Source organism: Tinamus guttatus, unplaced genomic scaffold (genome assembly GCF_059628265.1).
Source record: "Tinamus guttatus ecotype Peru unplaced genomic scaffold, ASM5962826v1 Tinamus_guttatus_pri_ptg000027l, whole genome shotgun sequence".
NCBI classification, from domain to species: Eukaryota; Metazoa; Chordata; class Aves; order Tinamiformes; family Tinamidae; genus Tinamus; species Tinamus guttatus.
Genome location: NW_028288561.1, coordinates 5,723,647 through 5,741,672, shown reverse-complemented (window position 1 = coordinate 5,741,672; position 18,026 = coordinate 5,723,647). Strand labels below are relative to the sequence as shown.

Below are 18,026 nucleotides of genomic sequence, written 5' to 3'. Positions count from 1 at the left end.
ACCATTACCATTTAGAGTATTTACTGCTTCTTTGAAATTGTACCCAGGATACTAAACTCCCCAAATCTCCTACTGCTCAGGATCTTGCTCATAAGTAATAATAACTCGGATATGTCCACAACCAATTGCTGTGAAACAACTGTATCCTCTTTGGTGCAATCAGACATAGTCTGTTTGCCCCATTATTTTAGCTCCTTTAGTACCTCAGCGAAATTGGTCGCCAAAGAGTTTTGTTAGTTCATTAATCATTTTTCTTTTTTCCCTGTTTTTTTCCTAAAAGTCCTTGCTCCACAGTTATTTTTCAAGTTCCTGCTGCCTGATGAAGCAGCCAAGAGAGACGGTTGACACGAACAGCGCAGACACCTCGTGCGGCTGTGCGCGCGGCGGGACTTACGGTGCTCGTGGTGAACTCGGGCGGGTTGTCATTCACGTCCGTCACCGTGATGATCGCGGTTGCCGTGTTCGAGAGACCGTAGTTAAGATTTCCTTCCATATCCGTGGCTTGAACGATGACTATATACTGCTGAACTTTCTGGAAAAATACAAAAAGGAAAGAAAAAGAAGAGGAACTAAAACGAATTTGGTAAAAAAAAAATCTCGCTTTCCCCCTCTATACAAGTGCAATCTTAAGGCAGACTAAAAAGTTACTCAGATTCAAAATGTTAATGGCAAAGACAGATAAAATTGTTTATCATATTCTAGAAGGTATTTTTGCATAGAACGGTGGTATCACCTGTTTTACATGAAATACAAACATTACAGCAAAAATCTTTGGCTGAAGAAGACTTTATGGCCAGCTTTTAAGCATTTTTATCTACATTAGTTTCCATCTTCTGCAAATTGTTTAAAAAAATGACTAATTTGTTTTCACTGAAAACATCACCAAAAGCAAAGCACTCATAAATTGCTAGCAACGTTGCCTAGCAGTCTTTCAGCTAGCTCTGCTCATGCAGTTTGATGCCCAGAAAGCATTCTGATGCTTACAATACTCCCCATGTTTCAATCCTGAAAGTCCAGTATGAAAAAGAATTTCAAATACAATAGACAAAAGCTCAGTTGAACTATTTTAAATTCCTGAATGTCCCAACCAACTTGGCTATCAAAGAAAAAAGCCAAAATATCAGACATTAAAGCTCTTATAAAAGACACTTATGCTGCATGTCAATGCAGCCAGAAAATACATTTGAATAAAATAAAATAGGAGAGAGCAACATCTCAGCTTGCATGTGTGTAAATCTCCCTGGGATGCCTCTTTACTTATGAATATCTGCCTGCACTGAGAAAAGTCTCCTTTTCTACAAACTGGCCTTGACCATAAATTTTCATGTGGATCGACAGAATTTACTGTTGATGCCTACACGTATCGCACTACTAGTACAGCAGGCACTTTACAGGCAGGAGGGAAAGCACAGCTCCTGTCCTGAAATACGAGCAGCCAACACGATGTGCAAAGAACCAAGGAGGGTTCCAGCAAAATCAGTCTGATTTAGGGCATGGAAGAGCCGGAGAAGGAAGAGGAAGGTGCCTGGCAGGCTCCAGGTGCAATCCTGGGAGCAGGATGGGATGCAGGGCTGGTCTTAGGGATGTGGAAGTAGAGGCAGAAATGCGATGCAGGAAAAGCTTTAGGCAAAGCCTGGCCAAGGGAGTTAAATGGGAGGAAAGGCTTGGTCGGAGCTGCCGGCACACTGCGTTGGCATCCTGCTCAGACACCGGAGAACAAGCCGCGCTTTTCTTCTCCTGATGCTCCATGTAGCTCCTTTGACATTTCAAAATGTGAGAATTGGGTCAATTAGGTCTCGTTCTCCTATATAAATATTCTCATACTGCGGTGAATAGTTTAATTCTTGCTGAGTTGCCGCAATAACCCTGATTCCTGAATTTTTGCTTTATTTTGATTCCAGGACTTTTAATTGACAGGTATTAACCTGCTAAACGACATGGCATCAGACATAAAACTCCATCAGTACCTTGCATTCAGAATATATTATGGAAATGCACTTCTGTTATGTCTCCTGTCACCTTGCGTAGTAAAACATGAGAGAGGAAACTATCATTATCCCCTGTTTTTACCGTACAAAAGGATACTACCCATTACTTTATTTGTAAAGCACAGGCAAATCATAAGGCTGATGTACCTTTATTAATGAACACAATCTCTACCTTTAGCTTTTCCCTCTTCTTCACTTACAGGGGATTTAGGAGACAGAGAAGCTGTTTCCAGGGAGCGCAGACCTTGCGGAAGGTCGTGCTCCATCTACGCGGGGCTCTTTTCATTGGGAAATGGATCACCTTGGAGAAGAGCAGCATGAGCACGAGAAAATCTCATTTAAAACTTGTGTTAATTGCACTGCTTTGCTCCATAAATAAATAAACAAACAAATATGAGGTTCTATATATAAAAAATGCACTCTATCAGCACGCCTGTGCATGTGTGGGCATGCAGAGACCCCATCTTACTAATCTAATCTGTGCAGTAGCATTTATTTAACAAAAGGCACTTCACTGAGTATCTTGGCCCAGTGTTAAATCAAATGAATTTAAGGACGAGAGTAAAAGAGAGTCTATTGCAATCACAGCCAAAAATGTAAATGTCCAAAATCGGTTATGTATAACTGATACCAGCCACAAAAGGCTTATTCATAATGCACTCTGAAATGGAGACTTTGCATTACCTTGATTGGAATGTAAAGCTGTATAAAACAGAAAAACACCTACAAGAGAGCAGATGGAGATTTGTGAAGCCATTATGGCACTCAGTGGGCATCCACGTCCAATTTCAACTGAACACCCAGTCTGGGCATGTGAGAGTGGCACCTTGATGTATCTTGTTTTGGTTTCTATCTAATTTCATCTTCACTCAGATTGACCCCAACAGATAGGAAATTACTGGTTTTTTGTTTTTCTCTAGCTAACCTTTTTGCTTTTGTGCATTAAGCTGATTTTATTGAACTATTCAATCAATTTCAATTTCAACATGTCTCTCCAATTTGTCACAACATCTCCAGGGGCATCTTAGTTTGTTATCCTACTATTATTGCTATCATTATGACCATTTAAAAAAATGAAAAAAAAAAACAGCCCCATGCCCTCAAGCATAGAGACATTTTCTTGATGGGGTTTTTATCATGTAGAATAATTCTCATATTCTTCTTTTTTCTTTAGCAAAAGCCACATTTTAAATATTAAGGGCAGAAACTACTGCATGGAAACAAAAAAATGGGCCAAAGCAGAGAAATGAAATAGTTATGATAAACAGTTAGGATATGTTTGCTCTTATGATAAGGTTTTGGAATTAAAGGACTGAGTCTCTGCACCAAAGTGGAGCATCAGCTAAAATCCCAGCCCCATGGAAGTCACTGGAAAGGCCAGTGGCAAGTGGTTTTAATAAACCTAGCAAATCTTTAAGCTAGAAAAATTAAATCTGCTACCTCTACTTATGCATGGGAAAAGAAATCTCGCTAATTGCAGAGCTCTTAGTCTGACCCCAACAACACGCAGGGCTTCTGCAGGAAAAGAAGATGGGAAGAAAGAATAATTGAAGGAACGGTGGCACATCTGCTCGGCCTGCACTCCTGCCAGCCGTGGGATGTGGCGGGCACGGCGAGGGGCTCGTGGGGATGCCGGGCACATCCCGGCTGCGCATGGAACGGGATGGTCGGGCTTGCCTGGATAGGCCAGCACGGAAAGGCTCACAGCAGATACGATTGCTGTAGGTCCAGCAGCAGCAGCAACACGGCAAGGCAAAAGAGCAATTTAAACCAAAGGACAGTGTCGACACAAGAACACACGGGTATAAAGTGGCCATGAATAAATTTAGGCTGGAAATTAGTAGGTCTTTCACTGCTGAAGCTGCAAGGTGCTGGAGCAACTAACTAATGTAGGGCCCGGGGAGCAAAATATCTGAAGGAATAAATTAAATTAGGTATAAAATCTTTTTGGTCTAGTTATGTACAAACAATTTTTGAGGAAGAAAAGAATAAAACCCCTTTCAGCTCACATAGCAGAGTATGTTTATATGAAGGTGGTGTAAGACTTGACACAAATCAGTAACACCGAGCCAGCAAGTTACACAGTCACAAAGAAAGCAGTAACTGCCCCAAACAAAACTACAGTTATTGCAAAAATCTCCCCTCCGTCATGATAGAGACTGACACACAAGAGACCCTTCCAAACACCCAACTGAGTTGTGCAAATTCCTGCTGAGAAGTTGTACATAAAAGCAGATCATGTTCAGAAATAGGGTCTAAAAGTGCAAGATGCCTTTTAAATCAAGTTGTAGTAATGAGGTGCTACCTGTGATGCCAATTTTCAAATGTGCACACACAATTTTTTTAGGAATACGACTATTCCTGGTTTACACATAAAATTATTATAAATCACACACAAACTGGGTAACTGTATGCCAAAGTCCAGAAACGCAGTAATTATGTGATTAAATTAATCTGCATTATGGACAAAGGGTTTGCAAAATTAGGTCCTACATTTTCAAAGCTCTGTACAAATATTGTCCAATTAATTACCACTTCCTGAGAAATGTATGACTAGCTAAATTTAGCATCATGACTGTTAAAGCAAATAAGGTTACAAAGATGTTGCTGTAGGATGCATTGACTAGAAATCTATTGGTAAAGGAGATGATAGAAAATCTAATGTTGCAGTTTCTTCTCATGGCTATCCTTATATCTTCTTTTATATTTATGTGTTTGGCCATCTCCCCTCACTCCAGCAGTAGTGGTGAATGCCAACGAGAAAGGTATGGGATGTTCCTCCTCCTTATTTTCTAAATCATTTATTTACAGGCCAATGGAGTTACGATGTTCACTTTTGTTGGAAGAAGATAGTTCAGGTCACCCAGCTGCCCATGAAGATGCTGGTAATAAATGTTGCATGAGGGTCAGGAGAGTCCAATTGAAAACGAATAGACAAATACACCCCCACCATTTACATACACCCCTGTGTACACCATACACCACCATTTAAATACACCCCTGTGACCAGAGACAGGGCCCTGCTTTGAAAACAAACCCAGTCACTTTGTGCCACACGAGTCCGAACAGCAAAGCCCTGAGGCAACTGGATTATTTGCAAATTCTGGGGTTCTATTTGCTTCCTTTCCCAGCAAAGCATGTTCTTTCCTGGTGTATTTTCTTTTCTCTGCTCCTGGCTATGGCAGCACGTCGGAGCGTGGCAGCACCTTGGTTGCTCTTCCTCTAGCAATGCACAGTTTGCTCTCCTGGAAACTGGTATGTGTTAATTAAGCTAGTTTTCACCTTCAAAAGGTGTCAGTGGGAATATCCTGGACTCTGACATGCAGGTTGGAGCACGTGGGTTCCTGGTGCAGCAGAACTCAGTGCCTAGGAAAGAGGAGGATGTGCAGAGCGGTTCAGTGTATTCCCTTTCTCTGCTGCTCACGGAGGGTAAAATACGTCCCCGGGTCGGGCGCATCCTGGGCTCACACAGCACCTACCTCCCACCTAAGCCTGACTTAAATGCAATTGAAAGAAGCTTCTCCTGCTAACCCTCTGCACGGTGGAGGGTTTCTGCCAGCAGCACTGAGCTCGTGCAACTCATAAAAAGGGGAGAAGGAAAATATTTACTCAGGAAGCACTCTGGGAACAACTCAAATGTTTGCTCTGAATCACTGGCCAAAGCAAAGAAGGTTTTTGCCCACAAAAACCGCACTGCAAGAAGTGCTCCACAAATCTTAATAAATCAGTGTAACCCAGGCCAAATGACAGTACTAAAGGTGCCGAGGCCACGTGTTGACCCCGGCTGTCACCTGCACTGCACTGGCTTCACTCGTGCACCGCTACCTGACAGGCAACTCCGAGCTACACTTTTAACACTTTCCCTCTCGGCACCTGAGACCCAGAAAGTGTGTGTTATTTTGCACCTTATCCTGCTCTCCCTTTTCTCTTAAGCTATTTTAATGTGTTAGGGTTTGGGTTTAACCCCTTCAGAACAAGCATCTATCACTTTCCCCAGGTGGGCATCGAATCCCACGTGCCAGTGCACATCTGGGCTGGTCCAGACTAGTTAGTGCTTTTTGGGTATGTGGTGGCTTCTGACAGCAGAACAACTGCTGCTGTGATAGTCAACTTTGCTCCAGTGCAAAAGCAGGAGGAAGTGTTAAAAAGTTCTCCAAAAGAAAGTGAATATAATCTTTTTATCCCAGAGATGTTATAAATTGAAAGAAGGTAAAAAAGGCCGCTCGATTTGGCCTCTTAGTACTGCGAGACAAAATGGTTCAATGTCTTTTGTCCCCGGCTGGTTTTTGTGCGTTTTTCAGGGAAAGTGGAACCTTTCTCAGCATTCACTGGGTGCAGAGCAGATCCTGCGGCCTTGCAGCCTCCCAGGCAGAAGAGCTGAACAGAACTGCTCATCCTTTCTGATTTTACCGTGAGTCATGACTTTGCTCCAGCAAACACTGAAAACAACAGCAACAAAACAAGAACAGAAGAAAACAGCAGACAAATCAAAATAACTTGAAAAGGATTTTCTTATGACAGACTTCTGATCCTCATGGACGAATTTTCATGATCTTTTCATCTTCTTAATGCCCGATGGCAGCAATGCTGTGCATCGGAAGAAGGGTATCAAACAGAAGCAGAAATGCTCTAAAATGTCATATATTGCAACTACCTTCGTCTTTGTTTTTTGTGGGCGAATGAGTTTGAATTCTCAGGAATCACCCACTGAACCTAGGTTCTCAAGAGGTATTCAAAAAGCACGTAAGCTGAAACCCCATTGCAGAGGAACACGTTAGCAATCCCAGAGAAGAAACCTCTGCCCAAGGAAGGGAAACACCACAGGAAAACACAAGAACAAGAAAAATCAGTCAGCCCAAACATGTCCTGCGAAGTGTTTGTCATGCTCTGACCCCAGCTGGCCAACACTTCTGGCAACAGCATGTTTTGGAGAATGCTGTATCCAGGGTTAATAGCAAAGTAGGTTCCTTTCACCTGGTACTTGTCCTAGATTATGAGGTGTAAAGGGCGGGGATCAGAGGTCACCATTTTTTCAGCTGAATTTTGGGCACAGGACACTGTCAGAACTTGAATTTAGCTGCTTGAGAAACTTTTGAGCCTGAAGAATACTTTTCCTCTCTGAAAGAGTGCTTTAAAATTAAACTCATTCTTTAAAGTTCACACAAAAACAGACTGTGCCCCTGTATTTAAGACTGTGACAGTATTTTCTAGTTCCCAGAGGTTTTATGACATGGCTGTAACCTTGCAAGTTCTTTGTTTTTGACTGAGTCCTGGTAAATGAGACACCAAGCCTGTACCAAACAGAAAATAAGGGCCGCGCTCTTTTCAGAAGGTAAGTATGAATGCAATAGTAACAGCAAATAGAAGCCAGTGAGCTATATAGCTTGTGTTAGGTGCAAAAGTTGCATGTACTGATGCTACCACTGATGGACCTAACATTTCTATACCTCGAGGACTCTCATAAAGGCACCTGGGATGTGCACAGGCCATTTAGGCTACCCAGGCACTACAGATGGACATGAAAGTCATGAAGAAGAGGAAGATCAACTCCAAATTTGTTTGAATGAGTTTTAGAAGACCATGAGAACTCTTTAGTCCCAGACACTACCGTCTTCTCTGTTTAGACTGACTATCAGCAAAGAAGCATCTTGGATGGTTCTCTCATTTAATGACAAAACTGGAACCCAGGCTCATTAGAAATGTGTTATGTCTCCTTGTTCGGGAATGAAAATTATAGGTCAGAGGTAGGTCTACAATGAAACAGAAGAGGAATATGGAAAATGAAATATATGCTTCTGATTGTCACTACAGATAGATGTGTCACTGAGGTGGCATGAGCTATAGGTACATTTCATTAAAAAAGAGAGTACATTTCATTAAAAAAGAGATATGATGAATCATGGATAATATATTTTGATTATGACTACACCCAATGAGTCAGTGCCAAAAAAGAGAGGGTTTGTGATTAAGGCTGGGGGCTGCAGGTTAGACAACCCAGATTTCTTTAGCATTTTCCCAAATATTCCCCAAGTGACCTCTGGTAGGTCATTTAATTTTTTCGTGCCACAAAGAAATTGAAAATAACACTTCAAAACGAAATGAAAACACTTTCTTATCTCACAGTGATATCGTGAGAATAAAATCCATTAGTTGCCAGAGAACTTGGGTGCAGCGTGGACAAGGACAGCACAAGAACCCATCACTGGTGGCCTTCGCGGCGAGCTGCCGACGCAGACCGGAGTCTTCCTCAGGATCTCAGCAGAGCCGGCTCAGACCACTCTACCACCACACTCTATTGATGTCAATAGTTTGCAGACTTTTTGCCCCAGAAATTCTAGGTCATCTTACAGAGCACTTGAAAGCAGTGCTGAGGAGCAGCTTCCCAACTTTTGGCCGAGACAATTTTGGAAAAAGCATGAAATTACATCCTGCTTTTCTTTGCCAAGCAAAAACTTGACATCTAGGTGGTCACACAGCAGCTGTCAGTGCCGAGACGTGCCCTTCGGTAAATATGCCGGCATTAAATTGATGCCGCTTCCAGTTTATGTCTGTCACTTTCTGACAAAAGTAGTCAGGGTTGAGAGAGAGAAAAGGGAAAAACCAAAAATGCCCATCAGAGCCCACAGAGAAGGGAAAGTCAACAACTACTCAAGAAATAGAAAGATTTTTTTTTTAAATTAAAAAGCTGACCTTCTTTGGACCTGTGCAAACTGAATTCTTCTTTATAGTGTGTAACTTCTCAGTGATTACCCAAAGGCCAGGCTTTAGGGGAAAAAAAATCCTAGTTCTGTCCGTTGTGCTCTTATAATCTGCAAAACCTTTGCTGTCAAATGCTGCCAGAGCAATTTAATAAACAGAGAGAATGCCTTAATGTATTCTGAAACCTGAAAACCACCCATCATTAGCCCCACATGCTGTTTTCCTACTTTCTCCGCTTTAAGCCATTTAGCTGTTACAGCTGTTTTCCTCGTAGGGCTGACTCCTGTTTTTATCGGCCTGATTTGTTTTCTGCTGTATCTGGCTTGATTAAAGCCAGGAAGAGAAACCTTTCATAATTCAGGTAAAACTGCCTCCTTCTTTCAGCTCAGTGGGGCTGGATGATTGAAAAAGATCATCAAGGCGATCAGTGTAGGTCAATAAATATTCACAATATTGCTCATAATTTATACTTCCCCTCGGGTTTTGCAGAAAGGCTGCAAATAACCCGCTCATGGCACCACTGCTAGAGTCAGCCCCTTTATTTTTAGGAGCAGCTGGGTTGCTGAAGCCCATTGAGGCAGCCACTAAAACAAAAATCAAAAACCTCTTTCCAAACAGTTTCCTCTAGATACCTGCACAGTGCCCTGTGCAACAAGGCAGGGATGGCGCTGGGACCGCGGGGTTTGGAAGTCAGGAGCACAAGGGGATCCCCTCACAAGGGGATCTGGAGTGCATTGACTGCACGGGCAAAAGAAACTCATCGGGTGTCACTCGTCACTCGAGGGGCAGTATTCCCTCCCTCGGAGCAAGCATCTCCACAAGGCTCCCGTTAGTGATGTACCAAATGTGCCATCCCCTGCGCATCGACAGGAACATCCGAAACATGCGGGAGCCGGCTGGAGTAGGCAAAAACGTCCGATCTAATTAAATTTGGCAGAATGAAAGGTTAGTGGAAAACAGTCAAAGAACTGAGAAGAGATTAATGTGAGATGCTCCCACCGTGTTTCTCCTCAGAGCCGTTTTACGCAGTCGGGCAGGGTCGTGTTGTGCCGATTTGTGGAGCGGGAACGTGATTGACAGGATTGCTAGAAAGGAAACTGGGTCTGATTGCAAAGTCAGAAACACTAATGGGGACTTCTGTCGAGCAAGGCCTTGGAATGCAGCTGTTTTTGTTTCCCTGCCTTTAGGAGGGATATTCCCTTCCAGTTCCTGTAGGCAAATACTTCAGTCATCATTAACAATGTAGGTGAAGCACAAGCTTGTTTTCTGCCCCAAAGAAACCTCTCATGGGCACCTTGGAGAAAATTGGACTGCCGTGGTTGGTCTACATTGCTGGCTCCAATGGATCATGCGGAAAAGTAGATTTTTGACTTTTTGAAAACTGATGCAAAGAAAAAGCTTCTAAAAGGCTGTTGTAGAAATCACCAGCACCTGATTTTGGGAGTAGAAATTCTGACCCGTGACACGAAACAAAGTTGTTAGAGCATAGACAAGATTTGATCTTGTTCATTTTGTGCATATTAATAAAAACACAGAATAGTAACACACTGAAAGTGAAAAAGTGCAGCTGACTCAAAATCTGATCGGCAATAAATATGTAGAGGAAGAAGGGATGCAATTCAGATCAAATCTGATGGAAAAGACCCGCAGGTGACAGTCTTATCTGAGCAGAGCAACGTAAGGCAATAAAGTTTGGGCTAACTTACCAAAAGCAACTTAGCTGTAATTGCTTAGATGCTACCAATCACTCATTGAACAAGATCTAGGATTAATTGAGGATAAAATGTGATACTCTTTGGAACAAGGCATCTCAGCAGTTTTTCAGATGCTAATGAAGTTAATGATCCTAATGTTTATATGTAGATATATTAGATAAATATAAAAGAAAGATTTTTTTTAATTAAACATCGCATTAATAGATTTGAGTGAAGTCATGAATGGATTATTATGCAGTGTCACCAAAGGAAGGATAGCGAAATAAAGATTAAGATAATACAGCCTAAAGAATAAATTTCGGCAGAGGGCAAACTTAATATTGTGCAGGGTTTCCTGATATTCTAAGCCCTCTCTGCTCTCATGGGTGCAGGATTTGACTGGGTTTTGGCCACTTCTGCGGAGCAGAAGACCAGTAAAACTCCATTTCCCACCTAGGTGCAGAGAAGAGACTGAGCTAGGGGAGGAACGGCAGGGAACAGCTTCATGGTGCTGATAAATGATGAAAATGCTGGCCTGGCACATTCCAACTCGGAGAAATCTCAGTGACGAGCAGGACGTTTTCTTTTCTCATATTGGGTCTGTCAGCCTTAATCAGATCTCCTTTGGCGGAGTCAATGTACGTCCAGGTGAGACTACAAGTAGAGCAACCGACACAAAACCCAAACTCCTGCATGCCAACTGCTGGAAATAAAGTCTGCTCCCAAGAGATTTAAGTAAGAACTGCAGAAGAAGCATCTTGTCATACAAAGGGCCAAGCAAAGAGGGTGCTGTATATTAATTTGGAATAAGGGGGACTAGACTGAGAAGGATTTTATTCAAACCTAAAATGTCCCAACCGCACGGGGAGACTCCTGGCAGGGTAAATGGGGCCCTTTTTGGTGACTGTATTTTAAACGTGGAGTAAGCAGCAGCCATGAGCCATTGCAATAACTGAAGGCAGAATTTAATTTGTTCAGATAAAGCCTTAAGCAAGCAGATATTAGTTTCCAAGCTTTTTGTCATTTAAGGGACGCACTGGATCTTTGCAAGTGCCAAAGGCTCCTAAGTGACCAGGAGCAGGTTCCACCCTTATCAAGGAACATTTTATATAGAAGTCGGCACTGTAGAGGCCCCCTCTGACAACCTCCCAGATTCCTGTGATATGGAATTAACTTCATTTTGCCACAAGGTATGAGAGAGGAACTAGTCAACCATCTTTATGTGATTAAAATATAATTTTCATAGCTATTGAGAATTGTAGTGGCTCCTTGGCTATCAGATGCAAGAGGGAGTTTCAATATTTCAGTTTTCTCCAATTCTGGCTGTATTTCGATTTAAAAAACATTTTGGTATGTAAAAGCTGAATTTCATACCAGAAGCAAGATGACCCTGAATTTTAAAGTTGAAATTAGCAGCATAAATTCTAAGATACTCAAAAATAACAGGCTGTAACGAAAGACTGTAAAGCATAACTCTGCCAAGATAATTAATCCCTGTTAATCCATGACCTGATCATGTATGATGCTGCGCTGATGAGCTTACGGAAATGCTAAAAATAATGCCAGCATAATTTATTTTCTTTGTAGGCAAAAATATTGACAAATTCTTCCTCATTAAACTTCTGTGAACTGGGAATTATCCCCAATTCTTAAGTGCGGAACAGAGAGAAATTGAGAGTCATTCATTATTTAGGGGAGGCCATTCACTATTTGAGAGGCTGAATACAGTCTTAAGCCTTTCTTACGCATAGAAGTAAAGCTATATTGATCAAGTCCATATGGGTAATGTTATTTCCTTTTCCCCCACCCTCCAGCAGAGACCTGTTTATATGTGCAAGGAAGTTGCTTTGCTGAGAAGCAGCAGCTTCTAGAGCAAATCAGTTATGGCAGAAAGGGATTTTTTTTGCCATTGTAACTAGTCTACTGCAAGTTTTTTGGCAGCGATTCATTGTTTTATTCTCTTAACTGACAGAACTAGCCCAGCAAAACTTAACTGCAGACTAAGGATATAAGTGTATAAAAAATTCATTCTGCGAGAAGCTGAGGTCTGGATTGACAGAGCCTCAGCCATTCCTTAGTACCTGCTTCCAGGCATCCATTAACCTGCAACAAGCCTCTGGACTCATCCTGCTTTGGGTTACCATGGAGAAGCTGATACTTGTTCAAGGTTAGTTTACTACTCCAGTATTGATATTTTTTGCCAAATAGAAGGCAATAGCATCTTTGCCTCCAAATTAAGTTCTCTGGCTGTGGTATGGAAACAAGACTGTGCCTATCAGTCCCTTGTAGGACATGAGGGAAGTGTCCCCAAAACTACAACAGTATTTTCTTTAGAATCTAATTGAATATCTTACCTCTGTGGCAGATCTAGCAGAGTCGGAGCACACTGTAAATTTACTGCTCTCCTAGGTACTGGTGAGACTAACACGTCTGGAAAAGAAAGTAGGTTCTGCTGCTGCTCTTGGGGCAGTGTATAATGCTAAGCTTACATGGAGCTTCTCACCCCAGGTTCTGGAGGTGCTGTACAAGCTCACAGTACGCAGTGCACTTCATTTCCTCCACCTCTCAGGCAAAACCGTGTTGTGAAAGCAAAGGGACTGGATGGTGATGGAGCTGACTGCGAGCAGGAAGCTCTTGCAGCAGTGCTGACCTGCTGGGACCGTCCTCTCCGGGCCCACGGTCCTCTCCGTGCAAGGGATTTCGGTCTCCGCTCCACGGTCTCTCTCCAGAGAAAGCTGCAGGCTGTGATAAACTATGCGTCGAGACTTTACGAGATGGATTAACTCCCTGTGGGGACTAAGGTGAGATCACGAAATGTATTTAATTTTATCATAAGCTGCGCTCACATTTGTATCCCAGAGGTGAAAAGGTTTTATCTCATCCCACCAACTGCAGTGTTTACCTTATTCTTGGTTAATGGGAGCTGTATGGATTTTTTATTTCTCTCTGTAGCAAATGTCAGAGCAGTCTAGGTTTAGAAACGTATTATCTGACAGCAGAAACAAAGCGCTAACTCAAAGCAGCTGTAACAGGTCCCTGCTTGGAGTCCTCAGGGTCTCCCATGAAACCATTAGCCCATGGAGTCATCGATTTTGATGACGGCGCTTGTCCCGCACGCAGCAAGTCCTGTCACTTGGAAGGAGCAGGGCTGGAAAAAGCCATGCCCAACCCCGAGATCCTGCTTCCAAGGGCCCAGGGCAGCGGGACGGAAAATCCTAGGTGGGGGATGTCCCAGCTCCTCCCTTTCATTGAATCCTCCTCCCTTTCTCCTTCCTTCCACTCTATATATGAGACTGAGCACAGTGTTCTCAGCTCGGCGTGCGTTGTTAGCCCACACCCGGGGCACAACCGCTTGTAAGAAATCTCTCTGCCTGTCCCGGAAAGCCCTGGGGGCTAGGCAGGCTCTGCAGATCTCACGTTGGTTTTAGGTCCTTTGGAGGAAAGGGGAGCCCGAGCTTCCTGAGTCGCTCTGCGGTGCTGAGTGCTCAGCACGAGGCAGGATCAGGCCCTGGAATTTCTGTCCGTAAAGGCAAAAAGCAAACAAACAAAATCAACAGATGGAAGCTCTCAGATGGACGGGGTGGTTATTTATTCAGAGAGCCGGGGAGGTCTAATGGAAATTTCCGAGCAACACTCAATTTCCAACTCGCCGAGGTTTATTTAGCCCATATTTTCTGTTTGCTTTCAGGCATTTTTCATCGCAAAACATATTTGCTCCCAGTGAGCGTCATGCGTTGCCTGCTGCACAGCAGGGCACCCAGGGACCCCCGCGAGCCCCGGTGAGCGGGACCCTCGACCCGAAGCATCCCCAGGCACGTCCCCAACAGCACCAATGCCACCAGTCACACCGCTGCAGGCTTGACACCAAAGAACACTTCCTACCCATATTTGAATAATGTGAATATATTAATTAAAGTTGATAATGGCTGATAATGATCTCCATCAGCAGTCGAACGATGCTATATTTATCGTTATCTAGGTGATCCTTATACCTAACTGTAATTTATACAGGGAAGACGTGCGGTAATGTGACCTGCCGTCTTAACAACTTTTCCAAAAATACCTTTAAAGACACAGGACATTGTTTTCTCTGACAACTGACTCTGCTTCCCCAGCACCTGGAGGACAGATCAGAGAGCAGTTCGACACCATCAGGCCTTGTCTGAGCAAGGAGCTCAAGAGCTTGTCTGAAAAGGAGCTGATTTTTAGATGGACCACGGCTTGGCAGAAGTCTTTTTGAGAACACTTTAGCATTTCTGTACATTATGGACACTCTTTGCAGAACTTGGCCACAGTTGGCAGCCATAAGAAGGTCTTCAAGGGAAGGGGGATGAGGCAGGATGGAAGCTCTGCCTCTTGGTCCTTTCCAAAACCTAATGGAGATACCCCTGTGCTTGGGGTTCTGCACCCTGGCTTTCCCCCCCATCCCCTGCCCACAGTTTGGTGTCGATGGTCTTCACAACTTCAGCAGAACATCTCTCCTCGGGCTGTGTTCAGGAGTCCTTCAAAATGGGAGCTTTGGCAGCAAAACAGACATTTCTATGCCAAAACAAGACAGGAACAAGGCTGGAAGATGCTTTCTGCAACCCAGAAGGACAGACAGCAATCCAGATCCTCGCGCTGCTCCAGCAGCAGATCCTGCAGGCCTGGAGCCCACGGGGTAAAATTGCTGAGATCACTGTGGTACCGTCTGGACCGGGAAGCGGGAAGCGGTTCTGCTGTTGGGAGCTCAGCGGAGCTGCTGGCAGAAAGACCCTACAAGGAAGCACTCCCCCAGCTGAAAGGCTCCTAAGCTGTCCCTGACCTCAAAAAACTATTTTGGCATCAGGACACTGGATAGAGACATGCAGTTGAAAATCATGAAAATAATGGAAATAAGCATTTCCAGTAAAATACATCTGAGTGACATAATGCACATTCATAAGATATGCAAACCAGGCCTTCAGTTTCAGCTAGCATGGCAGGACACTCAGGAGCATCCATAACTGACAGGCAGAGGTCAAACCAGTTTGCAAAATAAAATAGAAAAAAATCCATCGTGGAACCTCAGAACCTCCTCCAAGGCAGAGCTGACAACCTGAACTGCTCCTGATTTCTCCAGACCTAGAACTCAAAGACAGAACAGCAGGAATCTTCTTAAACATTTGTTGTTAAGGCAAATCTAAAATGATTGTCTAGCACAATGTTAATTACATTGTACAGCAATCAAAACAGAGACGCTGCGTCTAATGAATCCCTACTCTCACCTTTGGAACAGAACTGGAGTGTCTTGTTCACCTCCTTATTAGCCCATAAATATTCTAATTAGGAAGCGACTCCAGATGACTAGGATTAGCAATAAGGACATTTTAGACTAGGTACACAAGAGATACTCAAAACTCTCATGTCTTATCTAAGGCTCTCCTGACATTTATAATCATGTAGAAACGCTAAATTTACACAGCTCTGCCTAATTAGACATGGTTGCAATTATGTTTGTGGGCTTCCTTTTTTGCCTGCCCAAGTATAAGTTACACTGTCAAACAGGAAGCAGGAATTGAATAGAAGCTCAGTGAGAAGTAAGTATTTTCTGCAGTTGTTTTTTTGCCATTCAATTTGAATATTTAAAGCTTTTTTTTTTTTTTTTTTAGATCCCAGGCAAGAACTAACTATTTTGGATTCAAATCCAGATCCTTGCTGCTCTGGATGTTCAAGTTTTTTTTTTTTTTTTTTTTAAGATCAGCAGCAGTTCAAGAGCAGGCATGAAAACAGGCCAAATTCTGCAAAAGGTGATATAAGCTCTGCATGAGGTTAGAGCATCATTCCTGCTCCTGGCAAAAGCAGCAACCAAAGAGAGTCACCTCCTCTGAGGACTGCAAGGGCTCTGAAATTCCCACCCTGCCTATGTATTATCCGGATTGCCCTGGGGATTTTGGATTTGGTCCCTTCTCTCCGGCCTGAAAGAGCCTGAGCCTGACTCTGATACTTCTGAAGTAATTCTGTGCCTGCCTTCCTCGGCCTTCACAAAGACGGTGAGAGGCGAGCAATCCATCAAGCTATATTTTCCGTACAGCAATTGCTGGCATTATTGGGCAGAGATCTGATAAATGGTGTGTACATTATAATAACCGAATTTCAATATATTGTCTTTGATGTCTATAATCATGGATAGAGTTCTTCCACCTTCGCTCAAACATAAATCAAAATAACTGATGTACACTCAAAACAGCAGGCTTCCCAATTTCCCTTTCGGAACGAAGCCATAATTCCGCAAGCTCGGCCGTGCCGGCAGCCTCCTCATCTGCATGGAGCTCCAGCTGGAGTCAAGGGTCCTCTAAGAACGGAGAGACGACTGCTCGGATACACAAACTCTCAATATATGAATGCTCAGGATTGGGGTAGTAAAAATATTTCCAGAAATCACAGCCACAAATCTATTGTATAGACCGATTAGGGTCTAATTCTCTCTCCCCTCCCAAATACTTTGTTTATCAGAAAAACAAGACCTGCTTGGACACTTTTCAAGCCTCATGGAAATGCCAGGGTTTGGGGTGGCAGAGGCCAGTGGCCTCTACGGGATTCCTTTGAACCGGGACTCGCGAGGACGGAGAGTGCGACCGGGAACGGCGCTGGAAACCTCGTGCCTGCAGCTTGGCAGTGCGGGAGAGCTGCAGAACCCGCCGGGCTGCAGCAGCGGGGCTGGAGGGGAAAAAAAAGAATCAGTTAAGGAAGCAAACGACTTCCTCGTGGCCAACTGAAGAAAAGCCTGTCTAGCAGGAAACTGACCCACATGAGGTTTTGCAGCCTGTTTAATGTGCAGCCCAGATCAACACAGCCATCAAATCGAAGGTCAATCCAAACCCACTGCTACCAAAGCCCAATTGCAGCCTCCCACTGAATTTTCCAAACAGGCTCTAAAGAGAGAGCTCGTATAGAAATTCATCATATTTCTGAGTATCTGCATGAAATAAGTCCAGCAGTCTGCTTCTGAAAACACGCAACATACATTTCTTTGGCTAGGACATTTACCTACTGCCTGCTTTCTTATCAAGCTCTCTAATCAGGAGGTCTATCAGTCAAGATAGCTGGATCTGAAGGCTTACGATGACAGTCCAAGGAGTTGAAACAAAATCAATATCCATACAAACCCCACTCCCATCGCCCGCTCTGCTATATTTAAGTTCAATCAATATGCATAAACGACTAACGCCGGGCACATCTGCACAAGCCTCGCACATAATCAACTTTGTCTTGTCTCAGCTTAATATAATTTTCCACCATATTAGCAGTCTTTATGATATCCTGTCTTTTCAAATAGACATAATTCAGAATCACTACAGAGTTCAATTGGATTATTCGAGTCGCGCGCAGACCCGCACGGCGACAGCCTCCCCGCGCTGCCGGTGGCACCGAGCGCGGCTGCGAGGAGGTGACCGCGGCCAGCGTCCACCGAGAGCCCTGCCAGGAGAAGGTCCGTGTACGGGCACGCAGACACGTGCTGGGAGGACCGGGAAAAGAACTGAACAAACTTATCAAATGCCACGCCGAACCATCCGTTAAAAACTGCACACGCTTTTAATGACTTGGGTGAGGGCTGCTGTTGCATAAATTTATTTAACGTTGATGTCCCTTGTTTGCTGTAAATTTCACACTGTGAAATTACCCG

General features: G+C 43.6%; 1 protein-coding gene across 1 annotated transcript in view; it reads right to left on the bottom strand.

Annotated features, from left to right (window-relative positions):
* Positions 1 to 18,026, bottom strand: part of CDH4 (cadherin 4) — a 376,921-nt gene that overhangs the window by 35,226 nt on the left and 323,669 nt on the right. Inside the window, exon 8 of the mRNA XM_088528878.1 lies at positions 395 to 532. Coding sequence (XP_088385004.1) covers positions 395 to 532 — 138 coding nt within the window. The remainder of the gene's footprint in view (positions 1 to 394; positions 533 to 18,026) is intronic.